The sequence below is a fragment of the Danio rerio genome, chromosome 1 (assembly GCF_052040795.2).
Source record: "Danio rerio strain M-AB ecotype USA chromosome 1, GRCz13ab, whole genome shotgun sequence".
Classification (NCBI taxonomy): Eukaryota; Metazoa; Chordata; class Actinopteri; order Cypriniformes; family Danionidae; genus Danio; species Danio rerio.
Window position 1 is genome coordinate 20,837,217 of NC_141021.1, and position 21,173 is coordinate 20,858,389.

Sequence of the window (21,173 nt, forward strand, 5' to 3'; positions counted from 1 at the left end):
CTATTGGTGTATCATAAATATTTTTTACACCAGAATGAGTGAAGGAAAATGATGTGCCTCGATTTCTTTCAGAGTTTACCGCTAGAGGAAGTGACATCACTTTTAAAGACACATGCTTTTTATTTCAGTGCTTTACAGAATGTTCTGCCTTTTTATAACCAATGTTAGAGAGTTGGCCATAAAGAAGGGACAGACCAACACAATCTCACGGCAATTCGTAACTTTTTGACTTTGTGGTTAATTCGTATGAATTCGTACGATCTCATTTGAACAATTTAGTACGATTTGCTTATCTACCAATGATGGTTTGGGGTTTGGTGCCACTCCTCCTTTTTACATTGGTAAAAAGTTATGTAAAAAAGAGAAGTGGCACCAAACCCCTCCCCTAAATAAATACAAATTAACCACTAAACTGACACTACATAAAGTACTTTAGATCAGTCTGGACAGACGCAAAATGTCATGACAAATATTTTAATAAAGTAAATGAATTTACAAGTAATACAGAAAACAGATATTTTAAGCTAATAGTTAAATAATACACACAAAAAAGACAAAAATTAAATGTGATTATTTGATAATAAAAAAAGTCAAAAATGGGTAAAGATTAAGTCTTTAAAATAATATTTTCAAGACAAAATTTTCATAAATACACATACAAATGTTATTTTAGGGATAAGTTGATCTAATTAGTGCCAAAACTGCTTTATTTAAAAAAAAAAATAAATAAATAAAAAAGGAAAAAATAAATAAAGACGCAAAATCTACCCACAATTCTAGAATCACCCATATGACATAAATGATAAATAACACCATTCTGATTAGACATGATACATTTTTGATCAGTATTGGGATTATATTTCTGATATTTTCTTATAAAAGCTTCACATTTATTTCCTTCTCACGACTTATATTTTTTGAAAAAATAGGTAGTCACATATTATTATTATTATTAATATTATTCATTATTATTTGGCCTCCTTTCAAATCATGAAGGGGAAATTAAATAGGAAATTAGTGGAAGCAGAACACAAATTACGGAAAGTAATTGCGAACAGGTATAACTTTAAAAGTTTAAGTTTAAAAGCTTCTATCAAGCTTATATATTTTTCCAGTTACATCAATTCGAAATTGAGCAAAATATTAAGAAAGTGCAGTAACAGAATTTCAGATCAAGAGATATAATTTGAGGGATATAATTCTACTTCCTTTAATTCCAAACCAAATATTTGCTACTGCACTCCAAATTCAACTCTAAAGTCACGATAGCAATAACAAAGCCATATTGAAGTGCAAGTAAACACTCACACCCCATGCATGCCGTGCTTGCACAGTAAATATCAAATATGTTTTTCTTTGGCTGTTACTGTGTCATTTTCACTTTCACTGTGAACATATAAATAGGCTCATGGTGTTAGAGTTATCTTGGTGTTATAATAACTGTGAATCGTCCCATCTGTTCAGGTGCATCTCAGTACCTGGAAAGGCGGTGGTGTGGAGACTGCAGGTATGACCGCTGCGGTGGCCGAGGCAGCTGTGGGGTCATGCTGGAGGGCCAGAGGGTTTATCAGGTGCTCCACCGGGTGGATCTTCCCTTCCTCCATTAATTTAGTTGCAGGAGCAGCGGAAAACACAGTAGGGTACTGGGCACCGAGTGCTGGAAGAGCCACTGTACGCACACACATACAATTAGAACAATGGAAACAAAAAATCAACAGACTATATCCACATTATTTTTTTTTCTGCACGGGACTAATGCATTTCGAATTATGGGGATTGGAAAACTTCCTTTCAAAGGAACGTAAACTGTTTTAAATAACAAGTCTGCACTAAAAATATGCAACACAATCTCACTGCAATTCGTAACTTTTTGATTTAGTGGCTAATTCGTATGATCTTATTCGTACAATTTAGTACCACTTGCTTTCACCCGACTGAACTGAATTAGCCACTAAAATGACAAAATGTTAAACAGTTATGTTTTGTGAGATCAGGCTGAAATATCCCTATCCACTTTGAAAACTGATTGCTATATTCATTAAAAATAACGTTACATGTGACAATGTTGTATATAGTAGTGGCCAAAGCCAAAGCTCTTTTGAGTTCACTGTTTTGTTCCAAATTGTTTTCTTTCTATTTTTCATACAGTATAGTATTCAATTCATGTGTAATATTGAAAGCATCTGTAAAATTCACTGCATCTGTAATATTGATGCGTAAAGACTTGTTACGAGTTTTCAAGGTTATTCGTGGTGTTTTGTGAGTAATTTGTACTTTTTTTTACTCTACTTTTCTTTTGTACTGCACTCAATGGAACTGAACTAGGGTGCGTTTCCGAAAACGATGGTTAGCCAACTAAAGTCGCAAGTTGCGTTGTTACAAACATAGTTTGTTGATTTGGCATTTCCCAAATTCGTCGTTCCAACGAACAATCGCAAACTGCTTTGCAAACTTGTATGCTTACAACTACACCACTAGAGCTGTACTGTTCTGTAATTTTACAGAAAATATCTCTACATTATTCACAGTAATTTTTTGTCTTTTCATATTATATTCAAAACTTAGTAAAATGACAAATAATCTCTCTAAATTATCAGTTTGACTTTCATGTTAGGTACTTTATTATTAAAGTCAAATTACTGACATTTGTGTTTTTTATACAGTGAAATTACATTATTATTTATACAGTATTTTTTCTGTTATTTTGAATTATATTCAAAAGTTCGTAAAAAAATACAAACAATATCTGTAAATTAACAGCTTGACTGTTGTTTTATGTACTATATAAGTAATGACAAATTACAGCAATTTGTCTGTTTTATACAATAAAATTGCCAAATTATTTTTTCCTGTTTTTTGAAGTACATTTAAAATTATGTTAAATTAAAGTAGTAAATTGTAATGACTTGCTCTGTAAAAAAAAAAAGGTCGTAAAAAAAGGTCAAATGACTGGCAGCTACGGCTGCTAAACAAAAACCATAAAACTACGGTAAAATTTCTTTGTTGAAATAAAGTGCAAAAATAATAAATCCACAGATATTTTCATTCAAATGTTTACAGAAAAACACTGTTATTTTACAGACTTTTCCTTGATAATTATGATCGAACACCATCAATAAAGTGACTGCACTAAAAGCTCAAGAGATTTTATGGTTTTTGTTTGGCAGCCGTAGCTGCCAGTCATTTGACCTTTTTTTTTTACGATTTTGTTTTTTACAGTTTAGTTAGAAACATAGTTCCTGGCTGTGTTCTATTCCCAGTTATCCACCCTATGCCCTATTCATTTAGAACAAAGGTGTCCAAACTCAGTCCTGGAGGGCCAGTGAAGAATGCCTAGAGCTTGATTAGCTGGTTCAGGTGTGTTTAATTGGGGTTTGAACTAAAATATGGCAGGACACTGGCCCTCCAGGACCGAGTTTGGACCCCCCTGATTTAGAACATTTTAACATTTAAACTTGGAATAAGCTTTTAGTTAGCTTTTGTAAGGAAATTTATGTTTTAAAATAGAATATGTAATGTTCTTAATAATATTTGTAAAGGAAACACAGGCTCTATATTTGCCATTTACATATATTTCAATTAAGTAAGGTTTATTTATAATATAATTTCGAGAGGATCACGTGCTGATGATTTATAACAGCCGGTCTCGTATTAGCTAATCATTATCTTCCAATGATACGAGCCCTAAGCTACTATAAATAACCACAGTTTTCAGTCCATTTTATCTTCGCTTGGAAGAAACCCCCCTTACTCCCCATTTCTCCTCCTTTACTATTGATCGGGCGGCACGGTGGCCCAGTGGTTAGCACTGTGAGCCCCACAGCAAGAACACTGCCGGCCCTGGTCCCGCCTAGCCGGTAGGCGTTTTTGTGAGGAGTTTGTATATTCTCGAGAACGCGTGGGTTTTCCCCGGATTCTACGGTTTCCTCCCACCATCCAAAGATATACAACAGGCATAACAATCAAGCACTTGTCTAACCCCTTTTTCTCACTTGTTCCCCTAGCTACCGCAGCCGGGGAGTTCTGAGATCCACCGAGCTCAGGCCCCCCTCTCGCTCTGTGAACGGGAGGAAGCCCTGGGCTCGAGGATCCCTTGAGCTCGGGGCTCTCTTCCGGGACAGCATGCCAAACAAGCTTTTGATAGATCATCAGCTAAGTGTGAACTCTTGAATATGAAAAACGAGTGCATGTTTTTACCAAAACTAATATTGGATTTTTTTTTTTTTTATGTGTGTGCGTGTGCATGTAAAACAATATAATTTGCACAAAAAATGATGGGGTTATTCTCTAAAGAAGTTGTTACCACCCCATTTAGAGCATCATTATGGATGTTTTACGTTATGACTAATGTGGTTCAAACGATGGATCTGCGACAGAGAAACTACAGGTTTTAAGGCTTGTCACTTCATCGTTCTTGCACCCCTGAGTGTGTTTGGGACAATTTAATGTTTATGTTCAATCCACTTAAACTAATTAGGTTAACTTAATTCCTCCATGTTATCCCAACACAAATTGATTGTGTGTAACCCAGCATTTTTTGTGTGAGGAAAATACTGGCATCTCAATGTAGCCATTTTTTAAAAACAATTAGTATACAGTTTAATGGACGTTACTCCCATAATTCATGAAAAGCATCATGGGGTGCAGGAAAAAAAATGGTGAATAGATATTACAGGACACAAAAGCTGATTTTGTGCATTACTAAAATGTGTACTATGTGAGGTTATAGAATTCAAAATAAAAAAAATAAGGAATGCAGGAAGGACAAATACAAGTCAGAAAGTGCAAGAATGACAGAAGGGATATGCAGGAAAAGAGAGAAAGACTGAGACTTATACAACCTGTCCTCATTTAACAAGTGTATGACTCAGCTTAAGATTAGTGACAAAAAAACACACACCCACACACGGCCACGTACACATTGTCTTTCACACACATTGTTTCCATGCACAAAAACTCTTTTCATTCCCCATTTTAATTCAGACTTAGGATCAGTAGGTTTTAGTTGACGTCAGAATACTCCAGTCAGGAGTTTGCAGAATTCTGCAAGATCAGTTAATTTAGACACAGAGCAGCCGATTAGTAAGAAAATAATGTCATTAAGAACTTTGAACTCAATGCCCAAACAAACAGTCTCAAACACTCTCAAAAGTATTTTTACTTGTAAGTTAGGTCTCTGGCTTGATTAATTAAAGTGTCTTTGTTTAAAGAGGCACATAAATTAAATTTATAAGCTCTCAAGTGATCCCAAACCTCGAATATTTTCTTTTTTCTGTTGTACAAAAAAGAAAATGCTTTAATGAATGTTGGAAACCGGTAGCTATTGACATAAATAGAAGACTTTTTTGACATTCTTCAAAATATTTTCTTTTGTGTTCAACAGAAGAAACATGAGAAGTTTGTAAGTTCAATCATCTGATGACAGATTTTTCATTTTTGAGTGAACTGTGCCTTTAATACCAGTTTATTCAAATAAATGTGTTATATGTAGGGGTATATCAGATTTTGAGAGTATTTTTGAGAATTGTTTGAACATTCTATATATTATTAAAACAACTTTTATGCAACATAAGAAAAATCTAAATCAGCTATCAAACAGAAAGCAAGTTAGTGTTCCACTCCAAGCCAGTAGGGGCAGCATAGTCACAGAAATCCATATCTTTATTTTAACTCCAGTAGAATTGGCACTGTAAATCAATGAATTGTGAATCGAGAAAAGATTCCGAAATTTTCGGAACGAGTTCTCTCTTGAATCGATTCAGAGTTTAGCTTTTACCACCAGATGGCACTATATGCTTTACATACAGCCACACTTTGCTAATTCTTACACATCCCACTTGAACATAGAACAATCATTTATAAAGTGAAAGATTTAATGAAAGATTTAAAGTGAATTCCAAGAGTGTTCCTTCATAGTGATCTGTGTTTACATCAATCATTGAAAAACCTACTTAAAACTTAAATCATAAATCTACTTAGTGTATGATGAAAAACTAGCCTAAAGCGCAATCTGCTGTTAAAAACGGCTCTGAATCGAGAGAGAGAATCACGATGTATTCCAAAAATCAACCCATGAATCACAAAACACTGATTTATAGTTCCAGCCCTGAACTCCAGTATCCTTGAGTGTTTTTATTTTTAAGTAGAAGCCAAATCTAAGAATATAATGAGGTTTAATTGTCAGTAATAAATAGAATTTCACCCCCCAAAACAAAGTTTCTATATTCTGCCTCCACTGAATGGAGTAGAGCACAACTAAATGAAGTTCAGTATGTATGTGCTTTAATTTTCACACTGACTTGTGCCAGGCTTGATGCCCACTGGGTTCACAGCTGCCAACTCTAGATTAGACATGATCTCGTAAGGTTTGTCCGGCAATTTGGTCTTTCCTTCATGGTAGCGGCTGTAAATGCCTCGGCCAGCTGAATAGCCACCAAGGTATGAGCCGCGGGGCCCTGGGCCCCTGCTACTGGCCCCGGCACGACCACGGCCTCTTACAGTACCTGCTTGAGATACAAATGAAAGGACGTGCTGTTCAGGCACAGTGCCGCAAGGAGCAACCTAATTATATATAAATACTAGTCACCTCATTGTTTGAGAGCATAAAAAGTCATTAGCTACTGTGTCACCTTTCTGTTTTATAGTTTTAGGATTGAGGATGTGGGAGTGGCTATAAATAAAGCAGTATTTAGGCAGTATTACTCATCAGTATATTCAAATTGCTGCCAGTGTGAATGTGTCTTAATCCTCTATTAATTTGCTTCTGTTCTTTGAGGTGGGAGCGGTGGTGTTTGAGTAATGTTGGAATTAAAAGTAAAGATAAAGTTTTCATTTAATCAGATAATGGATGAGCATTTGCAATCACAACTCGTTGGTCAATTTGAAAAAGGAGCATGATCTCAGTTGTTACAAACCCAACCCAAAACCACAAGCATTTGTAATCGATGATTATGGGTTAGGAAATATAATAATGCCAGGTTCCCATCATTAGATTCAGGATCATACTTTTTGGAGATCTCAGTTCTTCAGCAAACTGTGTGCCATCTAGTGGCCACACTGAAGATATGATTAGCAACAAACAGGGCAGAGCTTCTAGTTTTCAGATGCATCTTTTCAAGGAGTCATTCTCAAACGGTTTTGCTTGGATTTTATGTTTGACATCAAATAGCAGCTAAAAAGAACCTTTTTATTTCATCTTCAATAAATAAACTTTATTCAAATCATTAAGAAAACAGATTTATTTTAACTTTGCCATGATGACACTAAATAGTATTTTACTAGATATTTTTAAGACACTTCTATACAGCTTAATATGACATTGTTAATTAGGTTAATTAGGCAGAATAGGGTATTTAGGAAAGTTATTGTATAACAATGGTTTGTGTAGACTACCGAAAAAATATAGCTTAAAGAGTTTTTTTTTTTTTTTACCTTAAAATGTTTATTAAAAAATAAAAACTGCTTTTATTCTAGCCAAAATAAAACAAATAAGACTTATATTGTGAAATATAAGACATAATGTGAAAATGTCCTTGCTCTGTTAAACATTATTTGGGAAATATTTTCAAAAAGAAAAATTCGAAGGGGGGCTAATAATTCTGACTTTACTCATTTACTCATGTATACATATGCATTGAAAAGTAAATGTAATCAATGTCACAAATTTCCACAAAATAAATAACATATTGCAACGCAAAATAACATATCAACCTATAAAGTCCTTACAGGGAGTTTTTTTATGCTTTGCATAGTTCTTTATTTCTGCCGCTGGATAAAAAACACAAAAAGTCTTTTTTTTCTCTCTCATAATTTAGACTTTACTCAGAATTCTATTTTTTTCTCACAAGTATGAGAGAAAAACACAAAAATTGCATGGTTTAAAGACAGAATTGTGAGCCATACAGAATAAGCTTGCAGTAATGAGTTTTTTAGAACTGTGAGTTTATATCATATGTATCAATGTGGGTTTATATTTGCCAAATCTGACTTTATTACTATTAGTGTAGATTTTGCACTGCTGCCTTAATATCAAAATCTTATGGTGTAATTCTGAGACAAAAGGTCAGAACTGTGACATATAAACACATTTTCAAGGCAAATGTTTTTAGCAATATTTTAGCCACCAGTTGAGAAGCACTTTTTGAAAAGATTGAAAGCTCTGGGTTAAAGAGGATATCATAACATAAACTGTAATGCATGCCCTTCATTTTCTTGTACAGATCGAGTCTGATTATGTGTGTGCAGTAAATACGAATGCTAAGCAAAAGATAGTTGGAAAACAATCTAGTCTCCCACCTATATTCAGTAGCATTACAGACAAGGTCACCAACAAAAATCACATACAAACATGATGTATCTGATTTGCCAAATGGTTATTAATATAATTTTTTTAAAGAAAGAATCACATTTGTTCAATCTGATATATTAAAGAGAGATAATGAGTTCTCCAACCTTTAATGAAGTAGTCTCGGTTGGGTCCGATGAGTGTGTTGTATGGATAGCCATAATAGGCCAGTGTGTATGGATCACACTGATACACATAACTTTGTTGGGTGCTTTCGACAGTTGTGGCAGCTGCTGTTCCCTTCGATGCTTTCTGATAGCGGGTGTATTGCTCTTTATCCACAGGCTTGGCCAGGGTCACTTCTATACGGGAACCTTCGATCTCTGTGCCGTTCAGGTTGTCCATTGCAACCACAGCATCGTCTCGACTGGCAAAGTGAACAAAGGCGTAGTCTCGGATTTTTTTAACACGCTCCACACAGCCAGGGTTGAACTGGCCGAAGGTTTGGCGCAGAATCTCCTCGCTGGTCTCGATCATCAGGTTCCGCACATACAGGATCTTCACTGTTTCCATCACATCCTCGTCCACGTCAATCTCAGGTTCGGCCCAGTCGACTGCAATCTGGTGACCCCAGAGCTGCAGAAACGAACATAAAGACAAACACACACTCACAAACAGGTTTAAAGTAGTAGAGATTCAGTTATGGAACAAAGAAAAGTTCACTCAAAAAAAGAAAATCATTTTAACATTTATAACGCCCTCTGGTGTTTTTATTCCAGAAAAACCCCCCAAAAAAGTTCAGAAAATCTCCACACAGCCATTTTTTCAATAGTATTTCTTCCGAAAGCACAAATATAAATGATTAAAGCACCATAGAAGTTCGTGGGTGAGTTGTGAGCTTTATTACAAGTCTTCACAAGCCATTCAGTTGTTTCGTGTGATAAACAGAGCAAATCTGGAGGCATTAAACTAATATTTCTCTCCAGCTAGCTGTTAATTGCCACAGCTCATTCACCGAATCAGTGAGTCAAACAGTGTGTTAGAATCAGAACTCAGAATTAAATCGGTCCTATTTTTAATTGGTAATTAATTACACCTGATAGAAAAATACAATTCATTAAACATGTACACAGACATCACCTATACACTATATAACTGCAGGTTAATTATGTTTAAATAACTTGAACTGTTAAAAGCTGTTATAGTTGTTAGTTAATTAGTTTAAGTTATTAGTAACTAATAAAGCTATAGTTAATAAGAATCTTAACTTTTCCGAATTTGATTGTAGTGCAACAATGTGCAACTTTTGTAAAGCTGCTTTGAAACAACAATTATTGTGAGAAATGCTATACAAATAAACTTGAATTAATACATCAGCTTTTTTTTCACAAAGATTACTCGAAATCAGTTATCTTGAAAAAAATAATCTGTTCAATCATCTGAATGACCCAATCTTGATCTCAACTACAGAATAATTAAACTTTTAACTTTAATTAATTTAAAAAATTAGTAGCTTACTAAACTTTACCTTCCTCATAGATTAATAGCTATCACTTTTGTTGTATACAAAAATAACTGTGTGATTCTACATAAATGTCTCCTTCTCTTAGTACATACTTAAAAATAAAGGTGCTTTATAGAACCAAAGAATCAGAGTAGCAGTGGGAAAAAGACCTAATTCGGTTGGCCTCCCAACACTCTCAAAACACTGCACTATTTCATGCATACTTTTAGGTAAACTGGAATTATAATATTTCTATAAATACAAACAATAAATTTAAATGAGTACTTATCCATAATTTTATTTGGATTGTGCCATTGCAGTGCTCCATGGGATTGTTGTTCTTCTCCTCATTAAAGCTATTATTAAGTACACAGTCTTGTACCCTTTTGTCAAATTTTCATCTACTCGATTGCTTCAAATTAAAGTTTGTAATGTTGTGATTTACTTCATAGTTGGCTGGTTTGATTCATGTGCTTATAACAAAAAAAAATGTAATTCTATGAAGTAATTGCAAGGATATGCTGAAGAAAGGTGAGCAAAAGTTAGCATTAATGGCATCATAAAGAACAGTTCACAAAGATCTGTGGATCTTTAAAACTTCACATTTTACTTTACATTATTAAAATTTTGCTCACAATTTATTCAAGTTATAATCCTCGATATTAACAAACCATTAACGATGAAAAAACGTAGGTATAGTTTAGGTATTAGATTGAGAATCTGAAATATAATCATGTGAAATATGTACTTTATAAGTAAAAATAAACAGCATCTTAAAAATAATCAATATCTTAATAATATGCAGGTAACAAGCCACTAGTTAAAAGTGAGAATTGCTACTTATTCATTGATTAATTTTCCTTCAGCTTAGACTCTGATTTATCAGAGGTCGACACAGCAGAATGAACTGCCAACTACTCCAGCACATGTTTTACGCAAAAGATGCACTTCCAGCCTACACTACAGCCAATTAAGTGTATTCAATTCACCTATACTGCATAACTTTGGACTGTGGAGGAAACCGGAGCATCCAGGGGAAACCCACGCAAATATGAGGAGAACATGCATACTCTACATATAAATGCTAACTGGCCCAACCGGGACTCCAGCCAGTGACCTTCTTGCTTTGAGGCGACAGTGCTAACCACCAAGCCACCAAGCCACAATTACCACTAATGTGATGTGTTACCAAAATATTTTTTTACAGTAAGAAAAAAATGGTTTTAAAGCCCCAGTGACAAGAAACAAAAGTAAATTTCCTTTTTTGGAGTGAACAATTCCATTGATTTTGATTGTAACTAAGATTAACCTGAATTCGTCCAGGCATAAGCTTTCTTCTGGCCATAGCAGCAGCACGGTGAGACTCATACTCTACGAAAGCAAAGCCACGATTCTTCATCTTATCCGCAGCGCTGGCGTACACGATCACATCCAGCACCCCCTCTGTCACCTTGGAAACTTCCTCCAGGATCTCCTCCCGTTTCTTGGTTTTTGGGATTCCTCCAATGAAGAGGCGGCAGTTGTCTACGCTGGAGCACACACCTAGCAATCTCCCAGGACGGATCTCGAAGTTATTGAGTTCACGGACCGCTCGCTTTGCCTCGTGCTTCTGCGTGTACATGACAAACGCATAACCACGGTTCTTCCCGTCAAAGTCCATCATAAGGCGCATCTCGTAGATCCGTCCCACGCTCTCAAATACTGGCACCAGCTCATCCTCGTAAACGTCACGTGGGATTTTACCAACAAATATTTCACAACCGCGGGGAGGGGAAGTGCCTTGCCAGCCTGGAGGTGGGCCGTATTTGCGCTGTCCGTTTTCTTGCACCATGCCATACCCGGACCGTTCCATCAGGGACACCAGCGCTGCTTCATTAGGGGCTCCAGCTACTCCCTCTGGGACGGTGCAGTGATGCTGCGGATGTCCAGAGGAGGATTTGGAGGAGGAGGATGGGCTAGGGTTACTCATAGCAACGGCAGAGGCGGAGTCTTCTGCTGTCATTCTGAAATAAGCATCCAATCAGGACTGGAGTCTGAGAAGAGAGGGAAAGTTTGAAAATGTTCTATGAGCATCATCATTAAATTCATAAGCAATTACAAAAAAGACAATTGTTTAATGTTATGACTAACATTGAAAAGTTAGTATTAGTGATGTTATGAAGATGTTATTTTCTTCACATTATATTGGTCACATTTTATTAAAAGGTACAATTCTCACTGTCAACAAACAATTAACAATATCTTTTAGCTCAATAAATTCCTAATTTTCTGCTTATTGGTTAATGTTAGGGATAGTCCAAATCAGAATCCTTTGAGTATCTACTGATAATGAAATCTGATATTTTAATAATACATAAAAAAAAAAGAATAAAGCAGAGCGATGAAACAGATCTAGGATGTTCCTTCTTTTTTATTTAATTCACCTTATTTTAACATTCAACAACTCTGTTAACAAACAGGGCACTTCTTTAAGGTAGCTTGAACAATCAGGTAATAAATAACATCAATTTTTCACTTTTTGACTTCAGTGCAACAGTAAATATTTTAGAAAAATTGAATATAAAAACAAATAGCACCTCAACTTAAAAACCTGACAGGCAATCCCAAGTTCACATATGTCACAGTTTGCTATGGCAATGTAGTCATCATCAACTTTATAATACTCCAAGTTATGTCATGCCGTACGCGTTGCTGTTTCTGTGTGAAGTCAAGAAAGAGGTTTAACTCTGTGCCACCGCATAACTATAGATGTGTTAAAAAAAATATGAGAATTATACATATATACTCGAGTCCTCATCGGGAGATAACATCCGATTCTAATCGAGTTTGAAATCGCGTGATCGGGCCTGATTTCCAATCACATGATCGGATCTGGACATCCCTAATTATTATGGAGGTAGTTCGGTTTAGATTTTGGCACTTATTTGCTAATAAATGTTATAGCTACAGCATATATCAGATAAAAAATAACTAATTAAATGAACAAACTAAATAATTAAATAAATAATAGGTTAATTAATTAGTTAGAAACTAACTAATTGTTTTTATTGATATTAATCACAATCGCATTATATATAGATAATGAAAAGTTTTTGATTTTGAGACTTGCTAATGAATATATTCAGGGACGGAATAAGTGATTTTGTGGCCCTAAGCAATTCCAGCCATAGGGCCCAAGTCCTGCTCACTTTCAACTTTTATTTAATATTTATTTATATTGCTTTTTATTTTTATATCATTCAATCTTCTTTTCAACATTTTAAACTAATGCAATTCTTACATTTTAAATGATTAGGTTTTTTAAATGAATTTACAGCTTAAAATAGGGATTTATTTTACTGCTAGACTGCTCCATGATGGATATTTTATTTTGTGATATTATTACTATTCTATAACATTATTTTATTATAATATTATATTTGATTGTATATTAAATAATATTAAATTATGCTAAAATTGTATTTGTTTAACTTTGTTCATATATAGTTTATATATGATAATTTATACTTCTAGATATTTATTGGGGGCCCCCAGATTTCCTGGGTCCCTAAGCAGCCGCTTACCTCTCTTAATGGGTAAATACACTCCTGATTATATTTAAGTTGCATTAGCTGTTTGTGTGTTTTTAAACATTAACTTCTATTATTTTATTAAATATTACATATACAAAACGTTCTCATCTAATCTTTCCTGGTCCATTAAAAGATCTGATTAATGCATTTAATTATAAAATATAATAAATTGTTAGTCCTATTTTTCTCTGTATAACACACACACACACACAAAACATAAATCCTCTTCCACACACAAAGCTGCCTAATAAACCCCAGTAAGCCGCATCTACATTTTTCAGCATGGAAGAAATCTCCAAATCCTTAGACCAGAATTTTCCATAAGTAGAAAACAGACACATTTAAATAAACCACAAAATGTTTGACAAAGACATCGTTGAAGAAACTGCGCAGATTCTGTCACACCACTCTGCTGTTAGATGGCTCTATTCAGTCATTTATCAGTCAGCCGGACCTTGATGCCCGCTTACAGGGTAAGGTAGTTAGGTTGCTTAGCAATAAAACCATGGTTACACACACAGAGCATGCTGACCCACGCACAGCTTAACCTGGATCTACACAACTAACTTCACATAAGTACACACTGACACCAAAATCCATGCACACACAACTACCAGGACAAGAAGCAACAAAAAAAATGTAATAGTTATTAATTAATTAGTCATTCACTCCAGAATTAAAGTTCAAACGTTCAAATGAGCAACTAGAAGACACACCATGCTGAAATACCTGGTGTTTTCATGATGAGTTGAGAGGCTTGCTGAAGGAGCATGTGACTGTGAGGCTGGAATAACAGGCAACTCAGCAGTACTAAAGCAAAGCTCTCACACACACACATATCCACGACACTTCCTCATTCACACGCTGACACACACATATGCTGAAAATCAGAACATGTGTGGCTCAAGGCCTGGCTGAAACAGGAAGAAACGTAGACCGACTAATCACGAGCCAAAAGGACCAGGCAGACCAGCCAATAAGAGATATCTATGCTAATGAGTCTGTACGCTCTTTAGAAAGGAAACTTCATTGGCATTGGTGGTTCCACACTGTAAACCCAATAAGTTGAGGTAACTCAAACCATTTCAGCAAACCATTTAAGTTCAAAACTAAACCTAATGAGTACTGTGAACTTAACCCATTTGAGCGAATGAAGCAGTTTAAGCACATTAAAACCCAATAAGTTAAGGCAACTCAAATCGTTTGAGAAAACTGATTGCTACAAACCATTTGAGTTAAAAACTGATCTATATGAGTACTGTGAACTTACTCCATTTAAGTTGGAGTAATGAGGTATTTAATTAACTCGTTACATTTAACACTGAGTTCAAAACCCTTTTCAAATGAGTAAAATTAACTTTCTGCAAATTGAGTTAACTACACTTAATATGGTGGCTTGAAAAAGAACGCATTTCAAGAACGCATCTCCTCCTAGACCGTTCATACTACAACCAACAAACTAACTCTAAACCTTCAAATTATACTGAATTAAGCTGCTATATCTTTTCCAACTGACCTGACTTACGGTTTTCTGAAAACTGACCCGGAAAATTTTCCCATTTACTTAACATTGGACCAAAATGTGACCACATAACTTTGCACCAGACCATCATACAGACTTAATGTTGGGCTCATTTAACTTAGACTACCAATCTTCAATCACTGATGACCATTTAACTTACTAGCCACACCCTAGCAACCACTTTCAGCACCCTAGCAACTGACCCATAGACTTCCATTTAAAAAAAAAAAAAAACTGCCATTATCTTACATCAGACATACTAACAACATACCAATCCATACTAGACAATAGCCTAGAACACCTTACCAACTGCCAAGCAACATCTTAGCAACCACCTAGCAACCAATCAGAACACCCTAGCAATGACCTAGAACACATAAACAACCACCTTACAACATCTTAGCAACCACATAGCAACCGCCTGGCAACACCTTAGCCACCACTCAAAACCCACTATCAATCGCCTAGCAAAAAACATGCCAATCCATACTAGAAGCATGCTAACATGCATGTACTTTTCTATTTATGCCAACTCAAACTTCCTAAAACTACTTCAATTATTTAAACTTTAAACTTTCCGACGAGGCTTTCTCAAGCCACCATAAAGTTCATCGACGAACTTTAATTTTATAGTTTAATTTCATAAAGTTTTGTTTTACAGTGTATGAAGAAGCTTTTACATGCAAAGATCATTCCACTAAAGGTCTTCTGGGTGGGAAGAAAGTCTGTGGATCTTTAAAATTGCTGAACATAAAATGGTTCTTGTAATTAACTATTTTAAAACCTTTACGTTGTATATAGATGAAACATTTCTATATCAACTAAGACTTTATGCAACAGAGACAGTAGCAACACCAGAGCAAAAAATGACATAGCTCAGAAATAAAGGGTTAATTTTATAAAACCTACAAAACACACACACACACACTGAGAACACAAACAATAGACATTAACTGTAAAAATAAGCATATCCTGGAAGACAGCCTGACTTTTTCCACAAAATGCACTGCCTTTAAATGAACTGGTTGTCAGTGTGTAATAAACTGAGATGGTCTTGGTGGAAGTGGGGTCAGTGGAAGTGTGCAGATGACAATGAAAGACGATTCAGCAAAAACTGGGAGGAAAGAGAGGGCAAGAGATAGAACAAATATGGATCTCTGCCAAATACTGAACAAATAAAGAAGAATTAAAAAGTTATTAAAAAGAAAGAAGAGTAGTAAAACGTGTCAATTTTAGTGTCATTTATTTATTTTCTTTTCGGGTTAGTCTCTTTATTAATCAGGGGTCCCCACAGCGGAATGAACCACCACTTGGTCAAGCATATGTTTTACGCAGTGGATGCCCTTCCAGCTGCAATCCTGCAAACTCACCTGATCAAACCTAGTCTTAAAATGTCCTAAAACTTCATACAATTTATTATTTTGCAATGTATCCTATTCCTCTTGCCACTTATATAATGTAAACATTAATAAAAGGTCTCATTTCTGAAAGAGGAATCTGGCATTTGTTCATCACTTGTTAAAAACTAGACAAGCTATTTTCATCTAAAACATGCCGTTCATGCACGAGATTCAAAAAAGACCCGAGGGCATCTGTGTAACCACGTCAGTGCTAACGCATGTTCCCTAAGAAAAGCAATGAAAACAATACAAAACTTGTCTCGTGTGCTCTCCATCCAAGAGCATCCAGAACAGGATGAGGGACTTCACAAGTGACCCGTTGTTGCACTAAGTCTGGAACGCAGGCGTTACTAAAATCTTAAAAACGCCACACGCGATTGTAGCCTGCAGTGAAAGACTTTTCATTTTGGGGTTTGCTCAGATATAGGAAAATAGACACACTCTTGTTCTTCTTACCCATTAGATGCTTCAGTTTTTTTAAATCAGTTACTTATTTTGACGTCACTTTGATGGCTCTCTGTTGACAAAAAGGAATTTGCAACACATATAGCAGCTATTAGTATTAGTAGACTCAACTTAATAATTAGTTTATTAAATAATTTATTTTGATGCCCCACCAAAAGACATTCCACTGACTGTGTAACTTTGCAAGCAGGTTAACTTAAGCCTAACATTCTGCATATACTCTAATGAGAGTTAGTTAACATGTAGCTACATTTCAGCTATAGGAGCTAGCCATCAAGCCCTGTTTCCCTGTTATAGATGGAATGAAGATGTGTAAGTTATATGACTAAAACAATAAAATATACTAAATCTTTATTAGCTCGACACAATACAGTGTATCCGGAAAGTATTCATAGCGCTTCCCTTTTTTCACATTTTTTTATGTTACAGCCTTATTTCAAAATGGATTAAATTCATTTATTTTCTCAATATTCTACTCACAATACCCCATAATGACAATTTGAAAAAAGAGTTTTTGAAAAGTATTAAAAATAAAATACCTGAAAAATCACATGTACATAAGTATTCAACACCTTTGCCGTGAAGCTCTAAATTGAGCTCAGGTATATTCTGTTTCCACGGATCATTTTTGAGATGTTTCAGCAGCTTAATTGGAGTTCACCTGTGGTAAATTCAGTTGATTGGACATGAATTGAAAAGGCGTACACCTGTCTATATAAGGTCCCAGGGTTGACAGTGCATGTCAAAGCACAAACCAAGCATGAAGACAAAGGAAATTGTCTGTAGACCTCCGAGACAGGATTGTCTCTAGGCACAAGGCTGGTGACAGAAAAATTTCTGCTGCTCTGAAAATTCCAATGAGCACAGTGGCCTCCACAATCCGTAAGTGGAAGATGTTTGGAACCACCAAGACTTGAGGCTGTAATTCCTGCCAAAGGTTCATCAACAAAGTATTGAGCAAAGGCTGTGAATACTTACAGTACAGTGCATGTGATTTTTAGGTTTTTATTTGTAATAAGTTTGCAACAATTTTAGAAAATCTTTTTTTCACATTGTCATTATAGGCTATTGTGTGTAGAATTTTGAGAAAATAAATTTATTTAATCCATTTTAGAATAAGGCTATAACATAAATAAATGTGGAAAAAGTAAAGCGATATGAAAACTTTCCGGATGCACTATAAAGCACAAGTAATAGACATAAAGAGCAGATAAATGCAGCTGACATTAGATTTGTTTATGTGTATGTTTTTAGCAGTGGTTTGTATGGACTGCATTGAGCCAATCAGCAGATGTACACTTGCATCACTGTAGTTTCTTTTGTGTCAGATTAGACCCTGTTCTGAATAGGAACTAATTTGTTTCCCCAAATTATGATCCTAGAACTAAAATTGTTTCCAATTCCTGCATTATATGAAAAACTCAAAATCAGGAACTTCCACACAAGCAACAGTTCTGTGAAAAAGGTTCTCAAAGAAAAAAGTATCTACTGTCTAAAGGAAATGATCAAAATAAGGCAGTGTAACCAGCAGCTACACTTTTTAAACTAGAAAATGATTTTATTTTATGTACTATATGGGTTGTGCCAACTCATAAAATCAAAAGTACAATATAAATAAAATGTGAAGAATATACAGCTTGGCACAACATACTTGCCAGTTTACTAATAACCAGGGCTTGACATTTGATTAGCAGCCACTGTGGCTAGTAGTTTTCCGATTTTCACTAGCCACAATTTTTGTTGGGAAAATATATTTTATATGCATACATTTTACTTTGGCATCCTAAAATTACTGGAAAATTAGAATATGTATTATGTTCACATGACTCTTTGTTAATTTAAGTTTTTTTTTGTGTGTGTAGTGTGCTCAATGAGTATGAGAAAATGTGTTGGGGTTTCATAGTCTCGCATTGAAATGAAATTTATTTCACATGGCTTTTTAGGTCATACCACTAAGGATTTACCAATTTTTTTCTGACCACACCATTTCCTTGCCACAAATTTTGAATAACGCATCAAAACAAGCAAAATATAACTTTTTATTCTCCTATTAGAGCAATGTTATTGTAAAGGATGATAGGATGTAAAGGATGATAACTAAACCATACCAACACATAACAGACAACGATCTATTCAAAACATGGTTAAAGCGAAAGCAGCAACCGCTTCTGGTATCTTGACCTCTTGAAAGTAGCAGGATTGTGGGTGCACAAGCACCACTTTCTTCCAGTCTATTTCAAAGAGAAATTATCGCACCAGTTGTGTTGCACGGTTGCTTCGCACAAGGTAACTGGGCACGGCACACTTTTTAAGCACACTGTTGTCAGTGAGTGAGAATTGCCTGAGTCTCACCTTGCTCCTGATCATCCTCTTATTCAGTATTCACCTGCTATCTTTTGCTTGCTTGAACACTCACTGTATGAGTAGTGCTGCTTATCAATTCTAAGATCACATTTGCGCACATATTGACAAACGGTCTTGAACTAAAATTCTAATCTTTAGTGACAAGCCAGAACTGGCAATTCAAAAATCATTTTCAACCAGCCAAAATAGCTAGTGGGGGTGTTTTTCTAACTAAATCTATCCGCATTTGGCGGATGTTTATGTCAAGCCCTGCTAATAACCTAAGAAAACTTAGCTAAAATGCAGCTTAAAAGCTACTCTTTTAGTTGACAGAATAAACATCTAAAGACGATCATCAAAATAAAGTGCAGCCGTACAAGTATATTGCTTTATATACTCTCATGCAAAAGTAAGTGATTAGCCCTGACTTAATAGTAAAAAATTAGCTATTTAGCTAACTCTAAAATGTGAACTTTCAATTATTAGCTTCAGCGACATCTTCCCCGTGTGTGTGCTTGTTAATTAATTAATCAATCACCATACAGTTTAATGAATTAACTGTAATTATTCATTCAGTAATTAGGACAAATCCCCAGGGACAACAAAAAGACAGAGAGAAAAGTCTTTTAAGCCCTCGTGTGTTTCTGGAAGTGAGACTTTGTGGAAGTTTCCTTGTTCCGTACAGAGATACAGAAAACAGCAGGAAGTGAGAATCCGTGGCAAGAGAGAGAAAATAAACCATGGAGAGTATAGAAAAAAAAAACATTATTTACTTTCCAGCCAACATCAGCTCTCCATATCTCACTGTACCTGCTTGGCAATGGTTGACCTTTACATGTCTCCGTGTGTGTATGTGTGTGTGTGTGTTCGCACGCACTTGGTGCAAGGAAACCTGAGGCAGCAGCAGGTGGATGATTAACTAGCACAAATCACTAGCTGTACGTACAGATTCTCTCTCTCTCTCTCTCTCTCTCTCTCACTAACACACACTCACACACACTCACACACACACATACACATACACACACACACACACACACACACACACACACACACACACACACACACACAATCACACACATACTCTTAGCGTTCGCTCATTTCAACAAGACTTCAACTTTTTTATCTTAAAATCTTTTTCCGAATTTCAAAATGCGAATCACAAACAAGAGCACTTTTAGGTAAATATAGTTAAAGATTTATAGAAACAAATGATCTCTCACAAATTGCTAATCAATTTCAACATTATTTACAAAAAAGCTGTCAAGTAATACACTGAACAAAATAATTTGGCAATAGACATTGAGAAACAGCATTTTCTTGTACGAAATACTTCAGTGAAGTTTATTTTAGTACCAATTCTTAATATAATACTGGCTTATTACCTGCCTATTGTTAAGACATTGAATGTTTTTTTACTTATAAAGTACATCTTCCGCATGATAATATTCTACATCCCTAATCCTAGCCAATACCTAAACCTGACTACTCCATTATTACCTAATAGTAAGCAGTAAATAAGGTGTTTTATAGCAAAAATTTTGCACATACACACAATTGTTTGGCTCACATTAACTATTTAATTATGTATATATGCAAGTCAGAATTATTAGCCTCCTTTTGAATTTTTTTCTATTTTAAATATTTCCCTAATGATGTGAACATTCCAGAGCGAGGACATTTTCACGGTATTTCACTGTATTAAAATTTCACTTTAAGCTGTATAGTGTCTTGAAAAATATAATGTAAAATATTATTTACTGTAATCATGGCAAAGATAAAATAAATAAGATATTAAAACAATTATGTGTCGAAATGTGCTTTTCTCTGTTGAACATAAATGATTTATTAGTTTTTATTAGTTATTCCTTGTTACTTTGTTGATAATAATGTTGTTAACTAATGTTAAAAATTTTATGTAAATTGTTAATGTTCTTTTGCTGATTTCAACATTTACTAATAGCCAATATTATAAGCAGAGCTAACTTGAATTAACAATGAACAGTGGAATTTATATACTGTAAAAACACTAAAAAATATGAATTCAAAATGTCTACACATTGTTATTGTACTTTATATTCAT

At 35.1% G+C, this 21,173-nt stretch overlaps 1 protein-coding gene across 12 annotated transcripts in view; it reads right to left on the minus strand.

Moving 5' to 3' along the window:
- The window catches only part of rbm47 (RNA binding motif protein 47), a 51,422-nt gene that overhangs the window by 6,642 nt on the left and 23,607 nt on the right, over nucleotides 1–21,173 (minus strand). For 2 of the 12 annotated variants that reach the window (NM_001114686.3, XM_087236079.1), the window contains 4 exon segments: nucleotides 1,479–1,669; nucleotides 6,300–6,503; nucleotides 8,452–8,920; nucleotides 11,098–11,821. In NM_001114686.3, the coding sequence (NP_001108158.2) occupies nucleotides 1,479–1,669; nucleotides 6,300–6,503; nucleotides 8,452–8,920; nucleotides 11,098–11,790 (1,557 nt within the window). In that variant the 5' untranslated portion in view covers nucleotides 11,791–11,821. 12 annotated transcript variants of the gene reach the window in all.